This window comes from Mycteria americana, chromosome 6 (genome assembly GCF_035582795.1).
Source record: "Mycteria americana isolate JAX WOST 10 ecotype Jacksonville Zoo and Gardens chromosome 6, USCA_MyAme_1.0, whole genome shotgun sequence".
NCBI lineage: Eukaryota > Metazoa > Chordata > Aves > Ciconiiformes > Ciconiidae > Mycteria > Mycteria americana.
The window spans coordinates 48,708,218-48,730,495 of NC_134370.1; the positions used below are offsets into that span (position 1 = coordinate 48,708,218).

Below are 22,278 nucleotides of genomic sequence, written 5' to 3' on the forward strand. Positions count from 1 at the left end.
ACACAGACCACCCTTTTCTGCTTTAAACCCAAGTCAGTGCCCAAAACCCCCTCAATTGTGGCCCATTTCCCTCCTGTCCTCATCCTGACCTCCACAGCATCCTCACCACAGCAGAAGGTTAAATGAGTCAGCCAAGGTTGTGTCTGGGATCAGCACTTCAAGGCAAGACTCCAACCTCTATTTTTCTTTCCCAAATAGAAACTGAGGAAGGACCAGGAGGCTCAATCGGCCTCCCTGGAAGCAGCAAGGAGTTGTGAGACACCAGGATTTATTTCTAGTGAGTCCATCCATGGCCCATGCACCCTTCCAGAGGGATTCTTGGGGGCAGTGATTTCAGTATTGGCTGCCTTGTAGATCCTTGGGCTGCTCCCACACTAGAAAAAAAAGCAAAAGTCTTATGCCCCAGGTCTCAGATGCTGTTTTATCCCCCAACCCGCTCCCCCCCTTGTTGTTTCAAGCTTGCACCAGCATGAAGAGACTGGAATGTGGCTTTTTATATGGAGCACAGAGCTGTCTTAGAGAAAGGCCATCTGCTAGCCCAGCTCACATTTCACTGGAAACATCCTGAAAGCTGTGGGAACACACTATTCTTGGTGGTGATGGGGGAATGAGATATGACAGGGCAGGGGGCTACTGGCAAGGATCAGACTGTGCCATTCCAGCTCCTGCCCACCCCAGACCAACAACCCCCTTGATGTCAGTCCCAAAATATCCCTGGTGGGACTAACCTCTGGATGCTCAGCTGGCTCGTGGCAGGTTTAGCAGGCAGGGAGCTCAGCTCCAGTTGCACCAGCCAGAATCACATACTCTTGTGCAGGAAAGAGCAGCCCATGCAATGCTGAGCTGGAGGAAAGGAGACTTGGACCAAAATTCCTTTGCAGCCAGCTTTGACTCAGGTCATCACCCTTGAAAGGCTCCTGACCCATATGCAGGCACCCCACCAGCCCCTATTTCCCTTCTGCAGCCCAACTGTGACTCTCAGGGCATTCCCAGCCCTTGCTGCAGCAGCACAATCCCAGCTCTGGGTTGATCCCTTGGTGCCCAAAGCCCAGCAAGCTCCCAGGCAGGACGCAAACACACGTCTCCAAGCCATGCATGCAAAGAACCATTTCAACTGCTTGTTTTGTAGAGACACTTTAAGTCACAGGGCAGTTTCTGCCTTGGGCTTGCCTGCAAAGTTACCAGGCATTAGAATTACGTGGGCAAATGCCCCCTATGCCTTTTGGGAGCTGATCTAACAGCCAAGCACTGCTTCCGAGGCTCATCCTCCCCTGGCTTGCCTGACCCTGTGGAGAGCCACTTCCACAAGCAAACCCAACTAAAAACTTGCCTTAGAGACAAACCAAAAATCAGCTACAGGCTTGCCTGCCCAGTCTTGTCAGCAGATCCAGCAAACAGCCCATGGGTGCACAAGGAGCAGGATAGTGCCATGGGGGTCAGAAACATATGGGAGCAGCCAGCACGGCTCACAGCACCCTCAGCACCAGCATCTCCTGGAGGCTCTACAACAAACCCCTTTGTTGTGAATCTCCTAAAGCAAAGGGCTCAAGGAGCCATCAACTCCCTGCTGCAGGGATGCATACACCCTGTATGCACACGTACGCCTGTGTTGCATCACTCAGCATCACCCTGGATATCCCAGGCTGTTTGCTGGAAGGCAGCCACCGCTTTGCATCTAGTTACCTGGTTTCCCAGCAAACAAACTGGAGTTCAAAGCCCCTCTCCCTGCTGTTGCACAGGGTAGGAAAGCTGTCAGCAAGTCCCTGTGGCACCAAAGGATGCTTTTCCAGGGACGGGGATTTCTTTTCGTTTTTTGCTGCCTTTGAAAGCTGCCTGTTGAGATGTGAAGCCAACACATACCCAGGGGCACCCCCAGGCACTTTCCCCACTGGAGAGGAGAAGGGAAGAGTGTCAGCAGAGCCAGCTCAGAAACCTGCCCCAGGCTGCCAGAAGTGCTTGCTCCAGGGCAGAGATCTGCAAGGTCCCTGCTATCAAGCAGGGTCATCTCCAGATCCCATCTCTGTCCCTATGGCAGGTAAGGCAGGGGAGCCTCACATCCCCCTGGCCCTGCAGCACTCCCAGCTGAAGGCTGAGGAGAAGACCCTGGATTTTGAGTTTGAAGTGGTCAGTGCCCAGTTTAACCGACGGGGCCACTACGTCCTGCGGCTCACCGTGGAGAACCCGCTGCTGCAAGGCTCCAGCGTCGGCATCCAGCTCCGCATCAACAGTGGGGAGGTCATCCAGAGCAGCACCGGCACCACTGACACCATCGAGCAGAGCAACCTCAACCAGATCTACTCCTTCCAGAGGAGGAAATTCACCTTCACCCTGCCCAGAGGTAAGAGGCTGGATGCCACAGGGATGGGCTGATGGCAGAGGCAGCCCAGGAGCACAGCTCTGCAGCAAGCACAGCCTGTCTCGGTCTTGCAGATCCCCATACCATGCTCATACCTTTGCCCCCACAGCAAACCCCTGAGCTGGAGTCAAAGCTGTCTGAGCTTAGTGGGATGGATGGGGCAGGTCCAGCTTGGAGAATGGGGCCAACACCACCAGCAATGCAAACACTCCCCCCCACCGAGGTCTAGATGTATTCAGGCTGGATAACCCATTTGCTAGTGTTCACAGAACAGAGCGAACCAGGGCTGCTGATGGATGAGCCAGAGAAATGCTCCTGGGACCACCAGCCCTCCTAAGCAAGGCTTCATCCCCCACCGCTCCCAGCAGGTTTCTGCAAGAATGACAAGAACCATGACGTGCGGCTCCACATTGAGGCCCTGCACTTCCCCAGGAGGGCAGAGAGGATGAGGAGAGGCAGGCGGGTGGGCGAAGCCTTCTTCGCCATCTACCCCCGCACAAACCAGCCCCGGATGAAGCTCTCTGCCAGGAAGGATGAGGACTGGTACCACTACAGTGCCGTGATGGCTTTGCTGCGGGTGGGCAGCAAGCAGCCGGCAATGCACTGCGGCCGGCTGGCCTTCACTGCATCCCTGCACGAGCACCGGCCACCCACCATGCTGGCTTCACCCCCACCACTCTCCCCTGGCACCCAGGAGGACCAGCAAGCAGCAGGCACAGCCCCAGCATCCCCAACCCTGGACATCCATGTCCCCAGCCGCTCACTCCGTACACCCGAGTCTGCTTACCACTCACTGCTCACTGAGGGCCCCGCCTGCTCCACTGAGGTAGGAGAGCCCAGATTTGGGGGCCAGAGATCCTATGCTCCAGCAAAACAAGAGCAGACCAGTCTGCTTCAGACAGGATTTGGCCCTAGGGTAGCTAGATGGCCCCATATAGGCACCAGCTGGAGGAAAAGCAAAAAGAGAGACGTCCCTACAGCTTTCTGGGGTGTCTTTAGTAAACAGCACAGCCCTGCCTCAGTTTCCCCTCCCTCATTCCCCAGCATTACTGAGTAGAAGCCTGATGCCTGTCCCCTGCCTGCCACCACAGTTAGGGACCCTCTTTGTCCAGGACAGGAGCAAGCTGGGACAAGCTCAAGATGCAGGCAGGGTCTTGGTGAGACAGCAACCACCCAAGCAAAGCCAGTAAAGAGGGTCCTGCAGTCAAACCATGCTCAGAGCTGTAGGAAAAGATCCTTTATGGGGTATTCACCTGGCTCTACCCACCCCAGCATAGCCCAACACAACATTAACCATCTCCTACAAAGCACAAGACCCACAGCACTTGCAGCAGAACCAGAACCTCCAACCTACCTGAATCCCCCCCACCTTCCTGGCTAGTACAGGGCAGCCCCTCTAGCAGAGACACCCAGAAACAGTAAAGCTCCCCAACATCACTCTACCCTCCTCTGCTCCTCTCTTTTAAGGGCTGGGAGCCAGTCCCCATTAGAGGCAGCTGTGAGCTGGGCAGGTGCTCCCTATAAAGGATGGAGGGAGGGCTGGGCAGCTAAAAAGCTTATTAATAAGATAATTTTTTAAATGAGAATAGTTTTTTGGTTTGGTTGGTTGATTTTTTTTTTTTCCCCTGAGGCAGTTGGGGCTGTGGAGGAGCAATCAGGCAGGCAGGCATGCATTGGGCAGGGGGGGTCCTCAAGTCTAAAATAAATGTTGTTGGGGTGGTTATGGCTGTTTTAGGAGTTTTTTATTATTATTTCTTGCAAAAGTTCTGCCCTTGAAGGGTGAAGTCCCAAGCCCAAGTGTTACAGGATGGAGCGGGGATGCAGAGGGGTTTCCCTGGGATGTGGGAGGAGGTGTTATGTGGGACACTGGGGCGACTGGGAAAAGGGGTGCTGGAGCCTAAAGCTGGGTCTTCAAACCTCTTCTCTTACGGCTAGAGGCTGCGGGCTGACCCTGCACTCAGCTCCTCCCCGGAGCTCCTGGGTAACTCAGCAGACAAGCGTGAGCATCCTTCCTCCTCCTCCTCCTCCTCCTCCTCCTCCGTGCCTGCCCCTGTTGTGCCGAGCTGCAGCAGCTTCCACCTCTCCCCGCCAGGCTACAGCCCGGATCTGGCTTCCTCGCCAGTGCAGGTGAGTGCAGCCGGTGGAGAAGACACCATCCTAAATTAATTACAAAATGCTATTGTTTATAGTAGCTTCCCATTAGAGCTTTGCGGTGCTGGAGAGGAGATGGAGGGGTGCAAGGGGACATGGCCACCTCTATGCTGTCCCTGGCTCAGCTTGGGTACTCGCACTGCTCCTGCTCCCAGGCCATCGCGTTCCTAGCCTAGTCATGGGGATGGGGGAATGAGACATCAAACTTTGCATTTCTAGTACCAGAAGGCAGCCCTGCAAGCTGGCCATCCCTGGGCAGTGGATGGTGTCACCTAGAAGCTCTTAAAATGCTGACTGTGGGCATCTGGGGCTGACACATCTTGAAATATTTCATCTTGCAGCTAAAATATAGATTTCTAAAAACTGCAGAAACCATAGGACAGGGCTAACACAGTCAGAAAGTCTGCATTTCTCTTTCCTTAGTTATGTTAAAAGCTGTCTAAATAAAGGAAAAAAAGACAACCCTTACCCCAGGGGCTCCATTTCCTGCATCTTGTAAGAATAACATGTCCGTTGATGAAGACATTGTCTGTGCTGCTCTTGGAGGTGTCTTGTACACCTGTGAAAACATTGCTTGAGAAAGCTGGATTACAGCACCAGATTGATCTCATGAACCCTCCCCAGGCGTCCTCTGGGCTCTCTTCTTATTCCAGGGAGTCCCTTGTGTCCTTCAGCTGGGCTGGTGGGAGGGCTGGGGATGGTGGGCTTGATCGCAAGGTCTTCTGCAGCCTCTGGGCCACCAGCAAATGCTGCTGGCTCAGGGATGGGGCTGGCAGCCCTTACTCAGTCCCCCAGCTAAGGGCTTCTGCAGTGGAGAGGTGACAAGGGACTCCACAGGTGGTGGCTTGTGCCCACGGTGCCATCACCAGGATGTCCTAAATGCTGGACATGTGCTTCTTGGTCCTGGTGACTACATTGGTGTGGCTGTAGGGTAAAAACTGGGTTGGCATCCCTCTCCCCTGCGGTGTGCCCTGCACAGGAGCTACCTGCTGCTGCACTGCTGCAGGACGCCTTCATGCCTTGGCTCTTTCCCTTGTACAGGATAAATGTGTTGCTGATGGCTCTGCAGCACTTGATCCATGTATTTCACAGGAGTCACAGGGTGCTCGAGCCCTGCTGAGCTGCTCAGCCTCTCTCCAGGGCAGCTGCCTGCTCCTGGCACTGCAGGCAGGATGCTGAGCGTTGCAGACCCTCAGGACCCTGGAGCAACTCCTTGTCCTTCCCAGCAGTTGGCATCTCTCGATTTTCAAGTGGATGTGTTATCCCCACCCCAATCAGCTGAAAATTTACTGGCCAGAAATGCTTATTAGCGAGGCCTGATTGAGTTTGCTCAGCAAATGTCTAGACGTAAACTCTTTTGAGCTGCGGAAATCGATAGCAATCAGCTGGGACGCGGAGCGGGATGCTGCGGAGCCAGGCCAGGGGCGTAAGGCGAGGCATTAGCAAATGCAATTTTGCTCCTGGGCCCCTGGAGGGAATGCAATAAATCACCTGCTGCTGATGTCACCCAGCAAGTATTTGCCAGGATGGTTTTTATTTAAAAATTAAAAGCTGAGAGGTGGGGGGATGTTGGCTCCCTGCCCTCCTGGGAGCTGGAGTGATGGAAAATGTGTTGGAGGGTGGTTGAGCTGTGCTGGGCTATGGGGAAGGGGCATTGGCCAGGTGGAGCTGTGAGGGAGTTTTAATCTCCAAAAGCACTCCTGGGATGCTGCAGCACAGAGCAAGCTGAAGCTATGGGAGCTGCTTGTCAATCAGCTGTTTTGGCTCTTGGTGGTCCAAACCCGAGCATCTCGAAGCATCACATGTTGATCCTGCAGTGCATGGTGAAGTTGAACCCTAAACTGAAGTTTGAGAGCCTGAATATCTTCCTGAATTCAGGCAGGACTTCAGTGATCAATAGTTTAGGGAGTCAGTAATGCTGGGGCATGGAGAGGGGCACCTTCAGAGGGCTGAGGGATCCCATCGCAGGGCTGCTGCTTGGACCGGTGTCCTGAGAAATCTGGCTGCTGGGGTATTGTGTCCATCTGTTTTGCTTTCCCAAATGGCAAAGACGTGCGGGCGCATCCCAGCGGGCTACCAGCTCCTTGACACTGCCTCCGTGCCAAGCATCTCATCTGCAGGATGGTGGGGGTGATGGATGGGTGCTGAGCTCCACCCGAAAGGCCAAGGCATAGGGATAATGATTTTCTCGTCTCACTGCAACCTGCAGATAATGTATTCCTAGGCACGAAGTGGGAGGCTCTGCTGGCTGTTCAAATGCCTTGCGCGTGTTGCAGAGCCAGACGGCTCCCTAATTGTCCCAGGACCTAGGCACGGCACCGAGCAGGTTGATAACATGCCATGGATGATCTCTCAGTCACTGGGATGGCTGAGGTTGAGCCTTGGAGCTGTCAGCCCCAGGGATACCTCTTCCCCCAGCCTGGCAGGGATGGAGAAGAGGGGACTGGGCTCACCAGGACCCTTAGGGACTTTGCAGCAGAGCACAGAGCTCTGTTAAGGGAATCAGCCCCCAGGTCAGCAGAAGTCGGTCCCTTCCTCTGGGAACCATTCCCATTTCACTTCCAGCAGGTCTGCGTGGTGCTGGGGGGAAGGAGCCAGCTTTTGGAAATCTCCTTGGCAGTTGGACTTGGTTGCAAGCCCACAGAAGATGGTTTGTTTCCAGTCTCCCTGGACCAGCTGGCAGCGAGGCGCCCATCCCAAAACAGCAATCTGTTGCTGTCAGGGTACAAGGAATCGCAGCCTTTCTGCATCAAACAAATGGGTTTGCACACAGCTTGTGTTCCTGCTTGGTCTCGCCTGTTTACCAGGCTGCAAGAGTGCAGGGGTATCAGGCAGCTGGGTGAGACACAGCTGGTGCTTCCCACGGTAAGCACACCCCATCCATGCTGTGCAAGGCCAGCTGTGGCTTGTGGAGCTTCAACAGGTCTGAAAAATGGGTCCAAAACAGCTCCTGGCTCCACTTACGCTGTGTGTTATCCCTTTGGATTCCCCATGGAGCTAAACAGCCTCCCTAGCAAAGCACGCGTGGGTGCGAAGTGACTTGGTGTGACATAAATCACAGGGACAAGCAAAGAAGTTCCCCAGGAATAAGGATCACCTTTATTTTTTAAGCAGGATACAGAAAGTAAAGCAGTGGCTCCTCAAGCACCGAGTGCATTTCAGGCACAGGGACCTGGGGGAGTCTGAGCCACAGCCGGACTGATTTTGGCCCCTTTTTTGGGGGGTTCAGGCTGGGACTTCCTTAATGCATGCAGGGGGGGTATCTCAGGAGAGCTTTCCTCACCAATCAGATGTGGATGACAGGCTATGAACAGAATTAGCTTGCTAGTGCTAGCTCTGCTGCTTTTTGGTGGGGAGCAGAGCCCAGCCCTGGCCTCTCCTGAATGCTTCAAAACAAATCCAGACCCATTTGCAAGCCTGGCTCAACCATCTGGCTATGCTGAGGGGCTGGGGGATGGTTTTGGGCTGAGACATTGCATTTCTGTCCATCTGCAGTGGTAGGGGGAGCAGGGCTCAGGGGCAGGGCAAGGATGCTTGTGCTGGGATGTGGATGCCCTCGCGATGTGCCCCATCTCGCCGAGCGATGATGGTGGATAAAAGCTTCTGTCTTCCCATCACCAGAGCAGCAGGGCTGGGGCAGAGGTCTCTGTTAGCGGGTGATGGATGTCGTGTGTCTCCCGTCTGTCCCCTGGCCGGCTCATCCATCACTCATCCCGATGACGGCGGCCGTCACAGGGAGGGTGGCAGGGGTCCAGCCCTTCTCCCCAGCCTGCTGCCCTGACACCGGGGTAAGGGGCTGGAGCTGCCTCGACTCACTGAAAGCCCAATGAGGCTGAAAAACAAACTTTGCCGGCAGGGCTCGCCCCAGGATGCAGGCGAGATGAATAACGCCACTCTGGTGAGCAATTTGTAGGGCTTTGAAAAGCTGTCAGCCCAGGGAGGAGCATGCCTTGACGGGTTCATCGGGGACTTCGCCTTCCTCCGGCAGCGCCCCAGCTCTCCGCATCCCTTGATCATCCCCGTTCCGTGCCAGAGGGAGCCGGGAGCAAAAGGGGACCTGAGGCAAATGGCTTTGGGGTGCTGCTTGCATAGCTCTGATTTACTGAAAGATTATTTTTTGGGTTGTGAAAATGCATGTTCCTAGTGATGTATTGCAAGGAAATGATATCCCCTATCATAACGCTGGGGAGCTGAGGCTGCCCAGCTTGGTCCAAAAGTCCTGTTCTCCGCATGCTTCTCCCTGCTCGGGTGGAGATCTGGCATGGAAATGGGCCAGTGCAGACTGGCAATTCACATTTTCTTAGCTAAAATGGAGAAAAATCTTCTCAGAGAAGATGGATCCTGAAGAGGTTTTCCGAGCTGCTTCTCGGTTTGCTCGTCTGCAAAGCACAAACTCTTTGGATGCGCAGAGGAAATGCAGGCAGGAGGAGTGTCTGTTAGCTCTAATTCCTGCAATTTAAGTCATCATGTCCCTTTAAGTGTCAAATAACTGCCTTGATGAGAAAAGCAAATGGGGTTAAAAAGAGAAAATTGCTCCATTTTAAGAGGGGGGGGAGGAAATTGCACTGGTGCTGCTGATAAATATAGAAAGTGTAAAACTCTCCTAATGGAGCAGACGAGGCAGTGCTGGGCTGCCGGCCCATTTAATTATTTGACAGGTGAATTGGGAGTTTTCTACATAAATGGAAGGAAAATGAATTTGGCAATTTTTAGCCCAAAGGGATTCCCAGCCAGAGGCAATGGGGCTCCCTGGGGAAATCGGCTCGGAGTCAGCATCCCTGCGTGCCGATGGGGGAGAGCATCCTCCCTCCTGGTGCCCCAAAACCGCCCTGTGATCTCTAATGAGCTCCTGCAGGGTCCCCTCGAGGAAACAACTTGCTTAAAAATAATAATAAGAAGAATATATCAAGCTCAGCCCAAATCCAAGGAAAAAATCCCCCTGTCCCTGCAGCTGGCTTGGAAATGGGAGCAGAGCAGTGGTGTCTGCCTGCAGCAGGTTAGTGGAGTGGTGGGGAGGGCTGAGGCTGGCAGGATGAAACGATGAATAAAACAGTGTTTGCTTTCCTGCATCGCTTTTCTTCCTCTTGCTTTTGTTTCGCTGGGAATCTACTAAAGGGCTTTAACCGCTCGAGTGTTTTTCCTTGGAGGGTGGTTTGAACTTGCTGTGTGAAGGTGTTGGGAAATACCCCTCGTAATACAATTGGGTTTGCTTCAAAAATGAGCTCGGGCTGCCTCAGGCCGTCGGTGGAGCTGAAGTTCTTCAACCATATGGCTGTTTATCTTAGGGCTGTGTTTTGAGCAGCGCTTGCCAGAGTCTAGAGCCTTTGCAGGGGGGAGGATACGCTTGCTAGCTCCTAGAAATGGAAACCATGTGCTTGCCGGCTCCTTTCGTTTGGGAAGCTGATGGCTGTTCCTTGCCTTGTGCACCCACCTCTGTGTCACCCTTGAGGCTATTTTTCAAGGGCAGGGGCTTCTCTGTCAGAGGCTAATTGTAGGTGTCACTATAGGGGACCTGTGTTCTCCTCCCATCCCATGCCAAGCAGCTCGAAGGCATCGGGGAGTAAAACCTCAGCATTGTCTGAGGGAGAAAGCATCCGTGGCTGGACCCAGCAGGATAACACCTTCCCATGCTGCGTCAGCAAACCATGGACGAGCCCACGTGCCTCCCACCGATGCAGGGAGATAGTGGCATGCTGCAAAAGCCCTTTGCTTTGAAAGGGCAGCATCCTGCTGCAATTGCATCTTGCAAACACCTGGTCCCAGCCCTGCTTGAAGGGCCACGGTGCTGGGGATGCCCATCGGTGCAGCTCAGTGCTCCTCTCCCATGGGTGGGAGCAGGGGTCAGAGGAAGAAGAGTGCTGATACTGTTTTAATCTTCCTTTTAACTGTAATTGCGTTTGGCCGGCTCCCCCGAGCTTGTTCCGGGCGATGCATTTTTCCCAGCTAGATTGCTTTCCTTGTTTTGCTCATTGGAGACAGGCCGGGGCCTGTGTCATGCCAGCTATGCATTAATAGAGCCTCAAATGAGATTTCACAGCCTCAAATCTGATTAGCGCCAAGGCTCCGGTTGCTTTGGAGAGCGGGGCAGACAGATGAGGAGCCGTGATGTTTGTGGGAGGGGTGCAAACCCATACGGATGTAGGATGTCACGCTGCACTCTTAACACCGTGGGCTTACAGGGACTGATGCGGAGCCTGGGGACATGGGGACAGCAGGGCACAGTGCAGCCGGGATGCAACGCATCTGCCAGCCCCAGAAAACCCTGAACTCAGGATGCTAAATTGTCCCTTGCACAGCATGTTAGGAGAAGGGCAAAGCAGCTGCATCCGCTCACCCATCAGCCGCCGAGTCCTTGATGGGCTGCTTGTGGCCTGTAAGCCCCTATTTCACCCCATTTTGCTGCCTGATGACATGTAAAATCTCCCTCCCCATCCCAGTTCCCCTGTGCCTGGAGGTGCACGCTTGCTCGCTGCCCGTGATGGAGCCAGTCGGCCGTTAGCTGGCTGCTCGCCCCCTTTACCAGGAGATGCTCTGTGGTGTCCCAGGGGCTCTTGGCATGCTCTTACATCCCAGAGCCCTGAGGTCCAGCCCTGAGAGGTGGCTGAATCTGCTAGGATGTCCTAAGGGACACTTGGGGACCCAGCATCCTCAGGCTAGCCTGGCTCTGGGATGTCCTGGCCATGCTCCAGCCCTTCCTCATGTTCAGACCCTCCGTGGCACAGCGCTGGAGGTGTAACCTGTGGGTCGATCCTGCTGCTTGTTTAAAGCTAAGTGGCACTTTTTTTTCCCATCCTCTCGGCTGCCAGGGGAAGGGAAGCAGCCTGCTGGTGTTTAGCTGCCGTAAGGAGGTTTGAAAGGAGCCTGGGGAGACATCACGTAGGAAAACTCACACCAGCCCTAGTCCATCTTCGCTCATGGAACCTACTATTATTTTATGAAGTCTCAGGAGGAGAATAAAGCTGACACATTCCCAACAGCTGCTCATAAATTGCCAGGGGCAGGGAGGAGCTCGGGGCTGCGAGCACTCCCACCGTAGAGGTGTGGATCCCCACTCCCGTGGCAGCGTCGCTCCTGGCTTTAGCCGGGGCTGGGGGGCTTGTGGGGCTCACTACGAAGGACCAGGAGGATCCTAGCCTTCCATGGCAGGGCAGGGGCTGGTGTTCTCCTGCAGAGCATCGGTGCATCGTCCCAGGGAGCACTGGCAGGGCTGTGTTTGGGGTTGAGGAGGTGAACGTTGCAGGTGTACAGCCCCAGGCACTCACCTCCCATCTTGTGCTGTCCAATGCACCAGAGAAATCAAAATTCAAGGAGCATCCTGCAAGCACCGACCTTCTGCCAGGGCGAAAATGCAGCCGTGGTCTCCAGCAGCGGGCAGGGGCCAAGCTGGAATGGAGGAGCCCCTGCAGTGCCGTGCCTGGAGGTCCCTGCTGGCTCCCAGCCCGGGCTGTCCTCCCCAAACTAAACGCCGGGCTCTTGAGGCTATTTATGTCTTGTCAGCTCGCAGCCAGAAGCAATTTAATCTTGGCTGAGCGCTGCTGTAGAGGAGCTGCCTGGGCCCCAATGCTTCTTTCAAGATGATAAAGAGTTGATAGAAAAACAAATTACAATGATGGCAGCTCAGGCACCGTTAATCAACCTCCCCACAACATTGTAGTGTGAATAATTAATAATCATCGTTAAGGATGCTTTAAGGGTGGCTTGGGGTTAAGGTGCTGCGTGGGATCAGGGCAGTGGATTGTGTGAGATGCTCAAGATACTCTGCAGGAGTCGATGACGCTCCAAGGAACCTCAAAATGTTTTAAACATGTCCCCAGCTGAGACCCTTGGGGACACGGGAACTTTATTTTTTCTCCGCCTCCGCAAGCGACAGGTTGCAAACTCCTGGGTGAGAGCACTTGGCTTGGCAGGGACGGAGAAGTTTTGCTTTCCGCTGAGTAAGAGAGCTGAAAAACAAGCGTGGGCTCTACCTGGAACTGCAGGCACACTCTTTTCTGGAAGAAATACTGAATTGCCTCCTGGCTTTGAATAGTGACTGGGGTTTTTTTCAGTAGTTAATCACAGCCTTGCTGAGAGTTTCTGGTACTGGTTGCCTGCAAAGCCTGGCATTGTTCACTTCTGCTATTTTTAAAATCTTCTGTTCTCCTGCTGAGTTTTACTTAGCTTAACCGCTCGTGAATTTTCTATGAAAACCCCTTGCTAATTATTGTGCTGTAACCATTGCTAGCGGTAAAACCTACTTGGTTTTTTAGGGAGATGTAAATATAAGTGGTGGGTATGAAGATATGCACTAGGAAACCTGCTTCTGTTATCTGCAATATGAAAGAAAATAGGAAAAACATAGGAAAATGTCCCAAAATAGTGACCTGGAGCTGTAAATAAGGGTGTGGTGTGGAACACCGATCCAGCATCACAGCTTAGGTCCTGGGGTTCCCCAGAGCAGGGCTCCATCAGCGAGCTTGGAGGTGTCCGTGCAATTCAAAGCAAGGTTGTTCCCCGGCTCTGCCAGCTGGAATTCCTCTAGATTGGGTTTTTAGTGGGTATTTGGGGTGCAAATACTAAAACTCCAGAGCCGGAGCCTGAACAGATGCTTTCTTGAAAGGAGAGAGGGGTCTCCAGGGAGAGCATCTCTGCCTGCCCTGCCTGCACACCCATGCTTCCTGCCCGCGAATCGGGCACCCCGCCTCTTCGAAGCCCCCAACCATCCTTGCCCTACCTTGGTGATGCAGCTGCGTGTTGATACAGCCCAGGGGTCTTAAACCCAAGTCTGTGCTTTCCTCCTCCTTTCCCCAGCTCCATCCCGCAGTTTGCCCTCTTTGCCAATGCTGGGTTGGGGCAAAATCATGCTTTTTTTTTTTTTTTTAGGATAGTGTTTCTGCTCTTACACACACACCACCACCACCACCACCCCCGCCTTTTCCCTTCCTCTCTGGAAAAGCCTTGAGAAGGAATCAGGGCTTGCCATGCCAGGCTTTTGGGGGTGTAAGGAGAGCTGGGCTGCTCAGGCAGGGAACGGAGCTGCTCCGGCTGCCAGCGGGGAGAGCCTGTGCCCGGGGGGGTGGCTCGATGGGTATCATCTCACATCAGGTCAAGAAACCCTGTAATTTCCCCTCTCCATCAACGTCGCTGGGCGGGTGAATAATTGCCACAGAGCTGGAGCCGGGGTGGGATTGGGATTCATCCCCCGCCATCTGCCCTGCAGGTGGGGGGATCCTTCCCCGCCTTCTCTCCTTGTTTCTGCTCCTTCGGTGCCACTTTGTGGCCGTCACAATGCTGAGCCGGTCCCCAGAACCCAGCCGCAGGCTCCGGCTGGCTTCTGAGCTGACAGCAAAAAAAATAAGGGGGGAGAAAAGCTGATATAAATGTTTTTCTGAGCCATTGGTGGTCAGAGCACCCAGGTTTCCATCCCACAAGCGATCCTCAGGTTTGGACTTGTTATCGCCCACGCTGGTGGGTCACCTCCCTGCTGCCAAGCCCATCACCGCTGCAGCTGCAGCCAGGCAGCCTCGGAGAGATAAGGGAGAGGGCTTAGGACAAACCAGCCCCTCATTACAGAGTTTGGAGGCAAAGCCACACGTCGGAGGGGATTTGCAGGCAGCGGCTTTGAGAAGCCCACGGGGTGGTTGCTGGGCTGGAGCTCTTGCTTTCACCCCAGGAGGTCAGAAGGATGCAGGTCAGCTTTGCTTTTCAGGATCTGAAGCAGTGCAGGGTGGGTTTTAACCCCTTGTAGGCACAGCACTATGCAATATTAGACGCATTAATGCTGTGTGCTGCCCAAGGCGGTGGCACGGTGAGGATGCAGCCGGTGGGGGAAGGCACTGTCTCTCACTTGGACGGGGTGTGATGGGTGCGGGGAGGGTCCCCCCGCGGCAAGGAGCGGCAGCTTGTGGCTCTGCTGCTCCTTATCACATCAGCTGGTGGGAATTAATGAGCTGGGGAGGGGGAGCTGCCGCACTCTACCGTTTTCCCCCCCGGATTGGGCTGAGATCCCAACTCCTGCGGAGTCCCTGTAAATTGCGGAGGTGCCTGGGCTGGTGACAAGGGGGAGCAGGGGGATGGCAGGGGCTGGGGGAGGGTGGTTGTTGGCAGGTCAGAGGGCCGTGGGGGAAACGGAGGTGCTTTAGATGGTTAATCCCTGTTTTGGTGACCTGGCTTGGGGTCTTTGATGGGACCATGGTGTAGCTGGCCTCCATGGGACCATGCTGAGCAGGGATGCTGGGCTGGTTTCACCACATACAGGGTGCTCTCACGCTGCTGGGTGTCCTCCCAGAGAGGCTGGCACCTGTTGTGGCCCTGGCATGGCATGGTGACATCCCTGGTGCAGATCCACATCTAGGCTCTGGGGACAGGAAAGAGGCAGCCATGATAAGGATGTGCCAGGGACATCATCTCCCCGGCTTGTTTGCGCCCATCCCGGCTCTCAGCATCAAGCAAAGGTTGTGGGGACCAGCTTGGGCAATGGAGATGTGCTGGGGACACCATGTCCCCAGCTTGTTCTCCTCCACCCAGGTTCTCAGCATTAAGCAGGAGTTATGGGGGGAAGTTTGAGAGATGGAGTTGCACAGGGGAATTATCTCCCCTGTCTGGGCTCTCAGCATTGAGCTGGGGCTGTGGGGATGCGGTTGGGTGACAGCGATGTGCCTGCAGCTTTGCCAGCCACTCCCCACCTTGATGTCTCTCCCACTTGCTCCTGGCAGATATCCGAGTCCCCCGCCGGGACGGAGGAGCCCAGGCACACACCAGGGGCTAGTGGGGAGCATGTGGCCCGTGTGGGGAAAGAAGCCATCACCATCACCCTCCATGGTGCCAGCAACCTGCCGGCCACGCGGGATGGCCGGGTGCCTTGGCCGTACGTTGTTATGTGAGTACCCAGCATTCGTGAAGGGGGACAACGGGGACACAGCAGTTTAGGAGCTGTGACTGTGTTATTAACTCTTTGCAAGCCCCGGGGAGGGGGAAACCTCTTTTGTGGTGACATGCACAAGCATCACCTCTGTGAGATGCTCAGTGCGGGGAGAGGAGCCGGGACTCCTCGCTGAGATGAGGGAAGGTGGAGGACAGAGTGCTTTGGCTCGCTAGGGCGTCGGGAAGAAAGCTTTCCTAATATTGAAAGTATAAAATGATGTCAAAGAATCCACAGGGTAATGCTGCCTGGATTTTGAGATCATATCACAATAAATAAAAGAGTGTTTTAATAAATAAAACAGGATGCTTGGGTAAGGAGAACTTGGCTCCTCATGCGTTATGCATGTGCCAGGGGACTCAATTAGCCGGTCATGCTTTGGTCTGTGTTAAGAGGGAGGCCGCTCTGCTTGGGCTGCTGCGGGGTGAGCTTGGGATCCCAAAGAGCCCTTCCAGGAGGCAGAGCGGCTTTGGCACCGCTTCCCTGGAAAAGGGGGGAGAAAGCGGCTGTCCGTAGCTTCGGAGCATCGCCTGGCTCCCTTCAGAGTTTGGTTTCTCCAGGGCATCTCCCCGGGGCAGTGCTGGGCAGGCTGGTACCCAAGTGGGTGCATAGATGCCAGGGGACAGGGAAGTGGAGCTGGGGCTCATCTGCTGGGGACAGTCAGCAGCCAGGGCTGCGAAAGCCTGGAAGCATCTTCTCTGCAGGTGTGTGGAGCAAACTGTTGCTTGCTAGGCGTTTTCCGACATAAAAACCCTGAGCTCCATGGTGAAGGGGGTCCCACAGTCTGTCGACGTGGCACAGTGTGCCTTTTCTCCACAGTGCCTGGTGCCAGCCGCGTTGGACATCCTGGAGGCTCCCTCGGCAGGAGGGACGCAGCTCTCCATCACAGGGGCAGCGTCTGTCGGGTTTTTGGGGCTGGCTGGCACCTGCAGCCTGGCAGGAGCCGGCTGGCACGTGGGGTCGCAGCCCCCACTGCTGCCCCTCCACCACCCCTTCCCCTCTTTCCCACTGTCCCCATGCCAAGGATGTGCTCTCTGCCCCAACAGCCTGAGTACCTCCACCGCAGGAGTTGTCTCTATTTCCATAAACCAATTATACCCAGATAATCTCAGGAGATTTAAACATCAATATCCTAAATGATAGCACGAGGGTGGCGTGTGATTGTTGCATCTCTCTTTACATTCTGGTGCTGCTCCATCACCGCATTGCCATGGTAACAGGGGAGTGATGGAGGGGAGGGTAGTATTAGAGATGCAGGACACATGAGGGGCCTTTTAGTAACCATAGTGAGGGAGCCAAGGCAGAAGGGAATCAGTTATTGTTTTTCAGGGCACTTGCTTTTGAAGGAGAGTAGCATGTTGCAGTTAAAAGGTGGGTTTTTACGGACGGGAAGGAGAAGCGGTCGGTGGATGTGCCAGTGGGGACCTGGTGGCAGCCGATCCCCCCGAAGTGGCTGGGTACCACCAGTGGAGCCAGCCCGAGCTCAAACTGCTGGCACCCAGAGCACCATCCACCAAAATCAGGCATGGGATGGGAGGCGGGGAGCAATACCACTCGCACCAGCCCTTTCCGGCTGTGCCCAGTCGCTCGTGCCCGGACTCGGCATCCCACAGCGCTCCATAGTTGTGTGCATCGCTTCCAGCTCTCGGTGCAGAGGATCAGGGAGGGAAGGGCTTGGCAGAGTAAATCTGAAAGACCTCGAGCAGCAGGAGAGCCTGCACAGGCATCCTGATGGGCTTGGGCTCATCCCTGCCCTGGAGAGGATGGGGATCTTCTGGGGACCTGGCAGCGGCTTGGCTCTGCTCCTCATCCTCTGAATGCTGAGCAAATCCCCGCTCTCTGCTTTCAGAGGCACCCGTGGGTTTGCTCTGCATCTTCCTTTCACTCCCTCATGCACACAGATAAATTGCTCCCGGACCGGCTTGATGCAGGGATGACCTTGGTGTGCTGGAGCCAGGTGTGTTTGCAATTAATGGCACAAAGCGCCTGGCTCCGACCAGCTTCTCCTCTCCATTGAGTACCGCAGGCCGGTGAAAGTACCTCCTTGCTTCTTCCTTTCTGCTCTTCAGCACTAAGAGAAGAAACTCAAGGTCACTGCTGAATGCGCTGTCTGCTCCCAGCCTGGGGGATGGGGGCTCCGATGTCCCCCTGCCTGCGGGTTTGCCTGTGCAGGCAGCGGTCCTGGTCGTGGTGTGGATGGGATGCTCCACCTGGGAAGGGGTTAGGGTGTTCCTGCAAGCAAAGCCTTTTGGCTCTGCGACGTGCCTAAAAATAAACCAGGGGCTCAGCTGATAACCCCAGAGCAAGGGGGTGTGGGAAGTGGGACCAAGTGCGGTCTTTGGGGGTCCCTTCCTTGCCCCAGCACCCGGCTTAGGTCATGGTGGGATGAAGATGGACTGTCCCAGGGTTAGAGGATCAGGAGCAATGTAAAAGTTGGGTTTCTCAAAGGAGAGGGGAAATTACAGTTCTTCCTTTCTCATTCTGAATCTTTTCAGACATTGCTCTTACACTTCTGTGATTTATTCATCCGTATTTATTTACCCAAACTGCACCTGAGCCCCCCAAGCTCAGCACCAAGCATAGCAGGGCTGCGTGGCGGGGGGCAGCACTGCCTTCCCCAGGGCCGGATCCTGCAACCGCCACATAAGTAACACCCTGGATGTCAGTCCTGCGAACCGTGGCCGTGCTGCATACGATTTTTCTTCTCTGAGAACGATGCAGCTGCACCACTGCATTGCCTCTGCAGGGATGTCGGCCCCGAGAAATAACTCACCCTGTAGAGATAATAACTTATAACACCAGATAAATAAATATTTACGAGGGCTGGGTACAGCCCCGCCAAGCCCTTTGATGGGCACCTGGGTGTCACACGCAGCGGGGTGGCTGCGTGATGCTGTCCCCGAGCACCATAGCTGAGACATTGTGTATAATAACTCCCTGGGGTGGCCGTCTTTTTCTTTTATCTTTATCTTTTATCACAGCGGTGGGTGACTTGGTGCATCCCCGCACGGCAGAGCGATGTGTCTGCCCTGGAGCAGGCAGGGAGGGATGCGGAGCATCAGAGGAGCACCTCTTGATCCATCCTGGCCGTGTCCTGCCCCAAGGCACGCGATCCCATGCGCAGCTGTCTGCAACGCCTGCTCGCTGGAGACCCCATCTCCTGCCCCACCAGCGGGTGTGGAGCTGGCTGGGGTGAGGAGACGACATCAAACCATCTCCACTGTCTGCTGTTCCTGCTGCCCCCGGCCTATTAATTTGATTTTGAAGCACATCCCCATGTGTTGTACTGTTGTGGGTTGTTTTTCTCCCCCCTCCCCACTTCACAGCTTTTTGAATGCTCTCTCGTCCTTAGGCAAGTCTATAATGAAGGGGGCCCAGACCAGCCAGTTCTCACCCTCCTCCTCCTCCTCCCACCCCCCCAGCCCAGGTCTGCCTTCATTCGGACTCCGAGCACGTTGCTGGTAGAGCAATCCCCCACAGAGCTCATTACTGGAGAGCCGATTTTCTTCCAGCCCCTCCATAATGGTGCCAGCCCGATGCTAATTCTCACCTGCCAGAGCTGGCCGGCTCGGCTCCATCCCTGCAGGATGCAGGTGGGCTTCTCCGGTGGGGAAGGGGAGACGTGGGAGATCGGAGAGGAGCATGGGGCATGGATGCAGCTTGGCTGAGGGTCTGTTAGACCAGTCTCTCCAGCAATGAGAGAGGATGGAGGTCTTGTGAGCATGGAGCACCCTCCCATCCGGCTCGTACCTCTGGGATGAATCTGCTTGGTCCCACCACTACCTGGAGCTCAACGCTGCAGCTAGGACCTTTATCATCTCCTTTCCCGCAGAGATGGGGCGGCAAAGTCCCACCATCTGCTCTCTGTCACCGCAGTGTTCCGGTAACCTCTCCTCAAGAGCCGTGTTGGCTCTGCTCCAGCAAGAGCTTTCCTGGAGGAGTTGGCACCGGACACTTTATCATCTTAATATCCAGAGCAATCCATTGACAGGGCTGGGGCATCTGTGTCACGTTGGCCTGACGCCACGTCACCATCCCCCTTCACCTCGTGGTCGGGGATGGAGAGGATTTGTGGTCACGACGTCACCAGGTGGCGGGACTCTGCCGTGGTCTTGGGACTCCCAGGATAACACCAAGTGTCTCACTGGGCAGCAGAGACCCTCTAAAAGATCTGCCAGCCCCCCTAATGGGGGGGGGGCATTATTATCATTAGCCAAGCTTGTGAACAATTGATGATCAATTGATAAAAGTGGGAGGAACAACCCCAAAACAGCCCTGATGGTGATGGCTCTGCACCAGCACAGATGCAGAATTACCCGGGGCCCATAGCCACTAACACTGCCATAATTATTGCTCAGCCTCGTTATGTGCCGCGTTTAATGACGGCAGTCGTTAACATTCAATCTTCTCTCTCCTTTCCCAGCAGCCTCCTCCCTGTCCCTTCATCAATACAGCTGGATAATTAGCCTCCAGGGTCTGAAATAGCCTTTTGGATAAAAAGGGCTGCAAACCCCATCACTGGCGTCTTGGCAGGATCCTGCAGCCGGGAGTAAAACTGGTCCTGGGCCCCCAGCACAGCCCCCCTGGAGCAGGGGCAGAGCTTTGCTGAGGGTGGTGGGAGGGTGGGCTGGCCACTGTTAGCTGCACCGAGCGGGAACAGTGCTCATCCCTCTGCCTAGCCCAGCTCCCTGCTGACACATTCCCCTTCCTCACCCAGTAACCGGTCTGTTTTGCCTCCCTTTTCTTCCCAGTAAGACCAGCAGAGGGAATGAGCAGAAGCCGGAGGCGACCCGTGCGTCCTTGGTGCCCACCCACGCACCCACCTGGGAGGAGGAGGTGACAGTGGAAATGGATGCTGAAGATGCGGGCTGGGCAGGTGAGAGCATCGGAGGACAATGGGGACAGGGGTGCTGGGGACCTGGACACGGGACTCATCTCCTCAAAGGGTTAATACAGAGATATTAGGGAGCCCGTGCTCTGAAGGACCCCGAGCAGCACCCAGGCAGAGGGTGGCTGCGATGGGGACGAGCCATGCCCCGAGCCCTGTGTGGCTGTGGTGGCTTCAGGGCAGGACCAGGAGGAACACGTCCCCAGACACGGTGCTGCAGGATGGGGCAAGTGATGGTGCCGAGCTCTGGGCGTCCTCCAAAGCATCCCATGGGAATTGGCATCAGGGGAGAACACCCCAAATCTTTCCCCGCTGCCATCCGGACACCGACACCTTGTATTGGTTGGACCCACATCATGATGCATTACTCTCCGTGCAGGGCTGCTAAGTCTCTAATTGTAATAAAACTCATGGCATCAGGGGCCAGGATTTTATTATAATGAGACCCTTGCAAAACAAACTGTGGGAGCCAATCTTCACATCGTACGTAATCCCATTAGGCCCTGACCTAAATGAAACTGAGGAGCTTTTGATGTACTTTGGACCTGCCCTGTGCAGTATCGGGAGAGATGTGGGGAGACCTGATGGGACCTCTGGCCCCACTCGTCCACCTCCCAGCATCCCCCAGATGTTCAGATGGGAGCTGTCATTTCCAGGTGCAGCTCACACCTTTTCTTGCCCAGAAATATGGTTTCCATCCTATTCTCTTGCCCAGAAATACGGTTTCCATCGGCAGGGCTGCTGAGCGTGATCTATCATCGGTGACGACTAGCAGAAAAGCCACTTGTCTCTCGCTCGACCCCAGAACATTTTCCCTGGTGCTCTTTCTACAAGGGACTGGGAGAAAAAGAAAATCTCCATGTAAATCGAGCACTTGCTGAAAAGCACGAGCTCAGGAAAGCGTGGTCCATGCACTTGCCTGGTCCATCATCTTCATTTTGGGGACATGCACGACCTGTGGCACCGCCAGGTTGGCCAAGCAGGAGTTAAGGCGGGTGCCTTGGCACAGTCATTAAGCTGGGGGAAGGGAAGCCCAAGTCTTGATGGCAGCATAAAGAGAGGGCGGTTTTCCCTTCCATCAGCTCCTTTTTTTTTTGATAAAAGCCTCCTGCTCGTGCTTGTCAACTAAATTGCAGCTTTGTTTAAATTAAGGGAAGAGCTGGGGGTGCCAGCACCCATGGGGGTGCTGGGGGACAGATGGAGACTGTGCCCCCCGAGAGGGCAGATGCCGTGGTGGCAAGTGTCTGCAAAACCCACCTGTGGGCTGCGGGCTGACCCTGGGGCAGGGAGGGCTCGGGGCAGGATCGAACCCCAGCAGCTGAGCGGGGTGGGCTGGAGACAGGGAGGCAGATTAGATGGATCAGCGGGAAATCCCCGTTTCTTAAATGGGAATCTGAGCTGCATTGGTGCCAGTTGCTCACGGGCTTTGCTTTCTTGGGGATGCCTGGGACATTCTCCGATGGCGCCTTGGTGTGTGCATATAGACCCAGGACGAGTGTAAATCCTGCCCCTGTCCACCCCACCATGACCTGCGAGGGGAAGGGGCTGCTGAAAATGACTCAATCCCCCCATCACATCTGTCCCTTCTTCACCCAGACCTTCCCCCAGACCTCTCCCCATCGCTTGGCCTGCTCTCCCCTTCCCCAAACCCCGCGGCCAGCCCTGCTCATCCTGATGGCCAACCCTCTCCCTTCCAGCCCTGACTCTCACCGTGGCAGACAAAGCCACCAAGGAGGTGTTGGGGACCTTCCAGCTGCTGGTGCGGCACCTCCAGCCCTTCCAGCCCCACCACTGCAGGCTGGTGCTGGTAGGTACGGCACCTGCCTCTCCCTCCCGCTGCTTATTCCTGCTTATAACTTTGATTTTCACCCCAGGGCTGTAGCTGGGGGTTGTGGGCAAAGGGAGCCTTGTGTAACAGGGTAATCCCGGTGGGAAAACCGAAATTGGCAAGTCAGGGAAGGTGCTCAAAGAGGCTTGTGAGCT

At 55.1% G+C, this 22,278-nt stretch overlaps 1 protein-coding gene across 1 annotated transcript in view; it reads left to right on the forward strand.

Moving 5' to 3' along the window:
* The first annotated feature begins 607 nt into the window (after window positions 1-607).
* Window positions 608-22,278, forward strand: part of CCDC33 (coiled-coil domain containing 33) — a 45,855-nt gene continuing 24,184 nt past the window's right edge. The window contains exons 1-9 of the mRNA XM_075506620.1: window positions 608-696; window positions 965-1,125; window positions 1,242-1,598; window positions 2,036-2,338; window positions 2,725-3,182; window positions 4,292-4,483; window positions 15,202-15,365; window positions 20,159-20,283; window positions 21,993-22,102. Coding sequence (XP_075362735.1) covers window positions 608-696; window positions 965-1,125; window positions 1,242-1,598; window positions 2,036-2,338; window positions 2,725-3,182; window positions 4,292-4,483; window positions 15,202-15,365; window positions 20,159-20,283; window positions 21,993-22,102 — 1,959 coding nt within the window. The remainder of the gene's footprint in view (window positions 697-964; window positions 1,126-1,241; window positions 1,599-2,035; window positions 2,339-2,724; window positions 3,183-4,291; window positions 4,484-15,201; window positions 15,366-20,158; window positions 20,284-21,992; window positions 22,103-22,278) is intronic.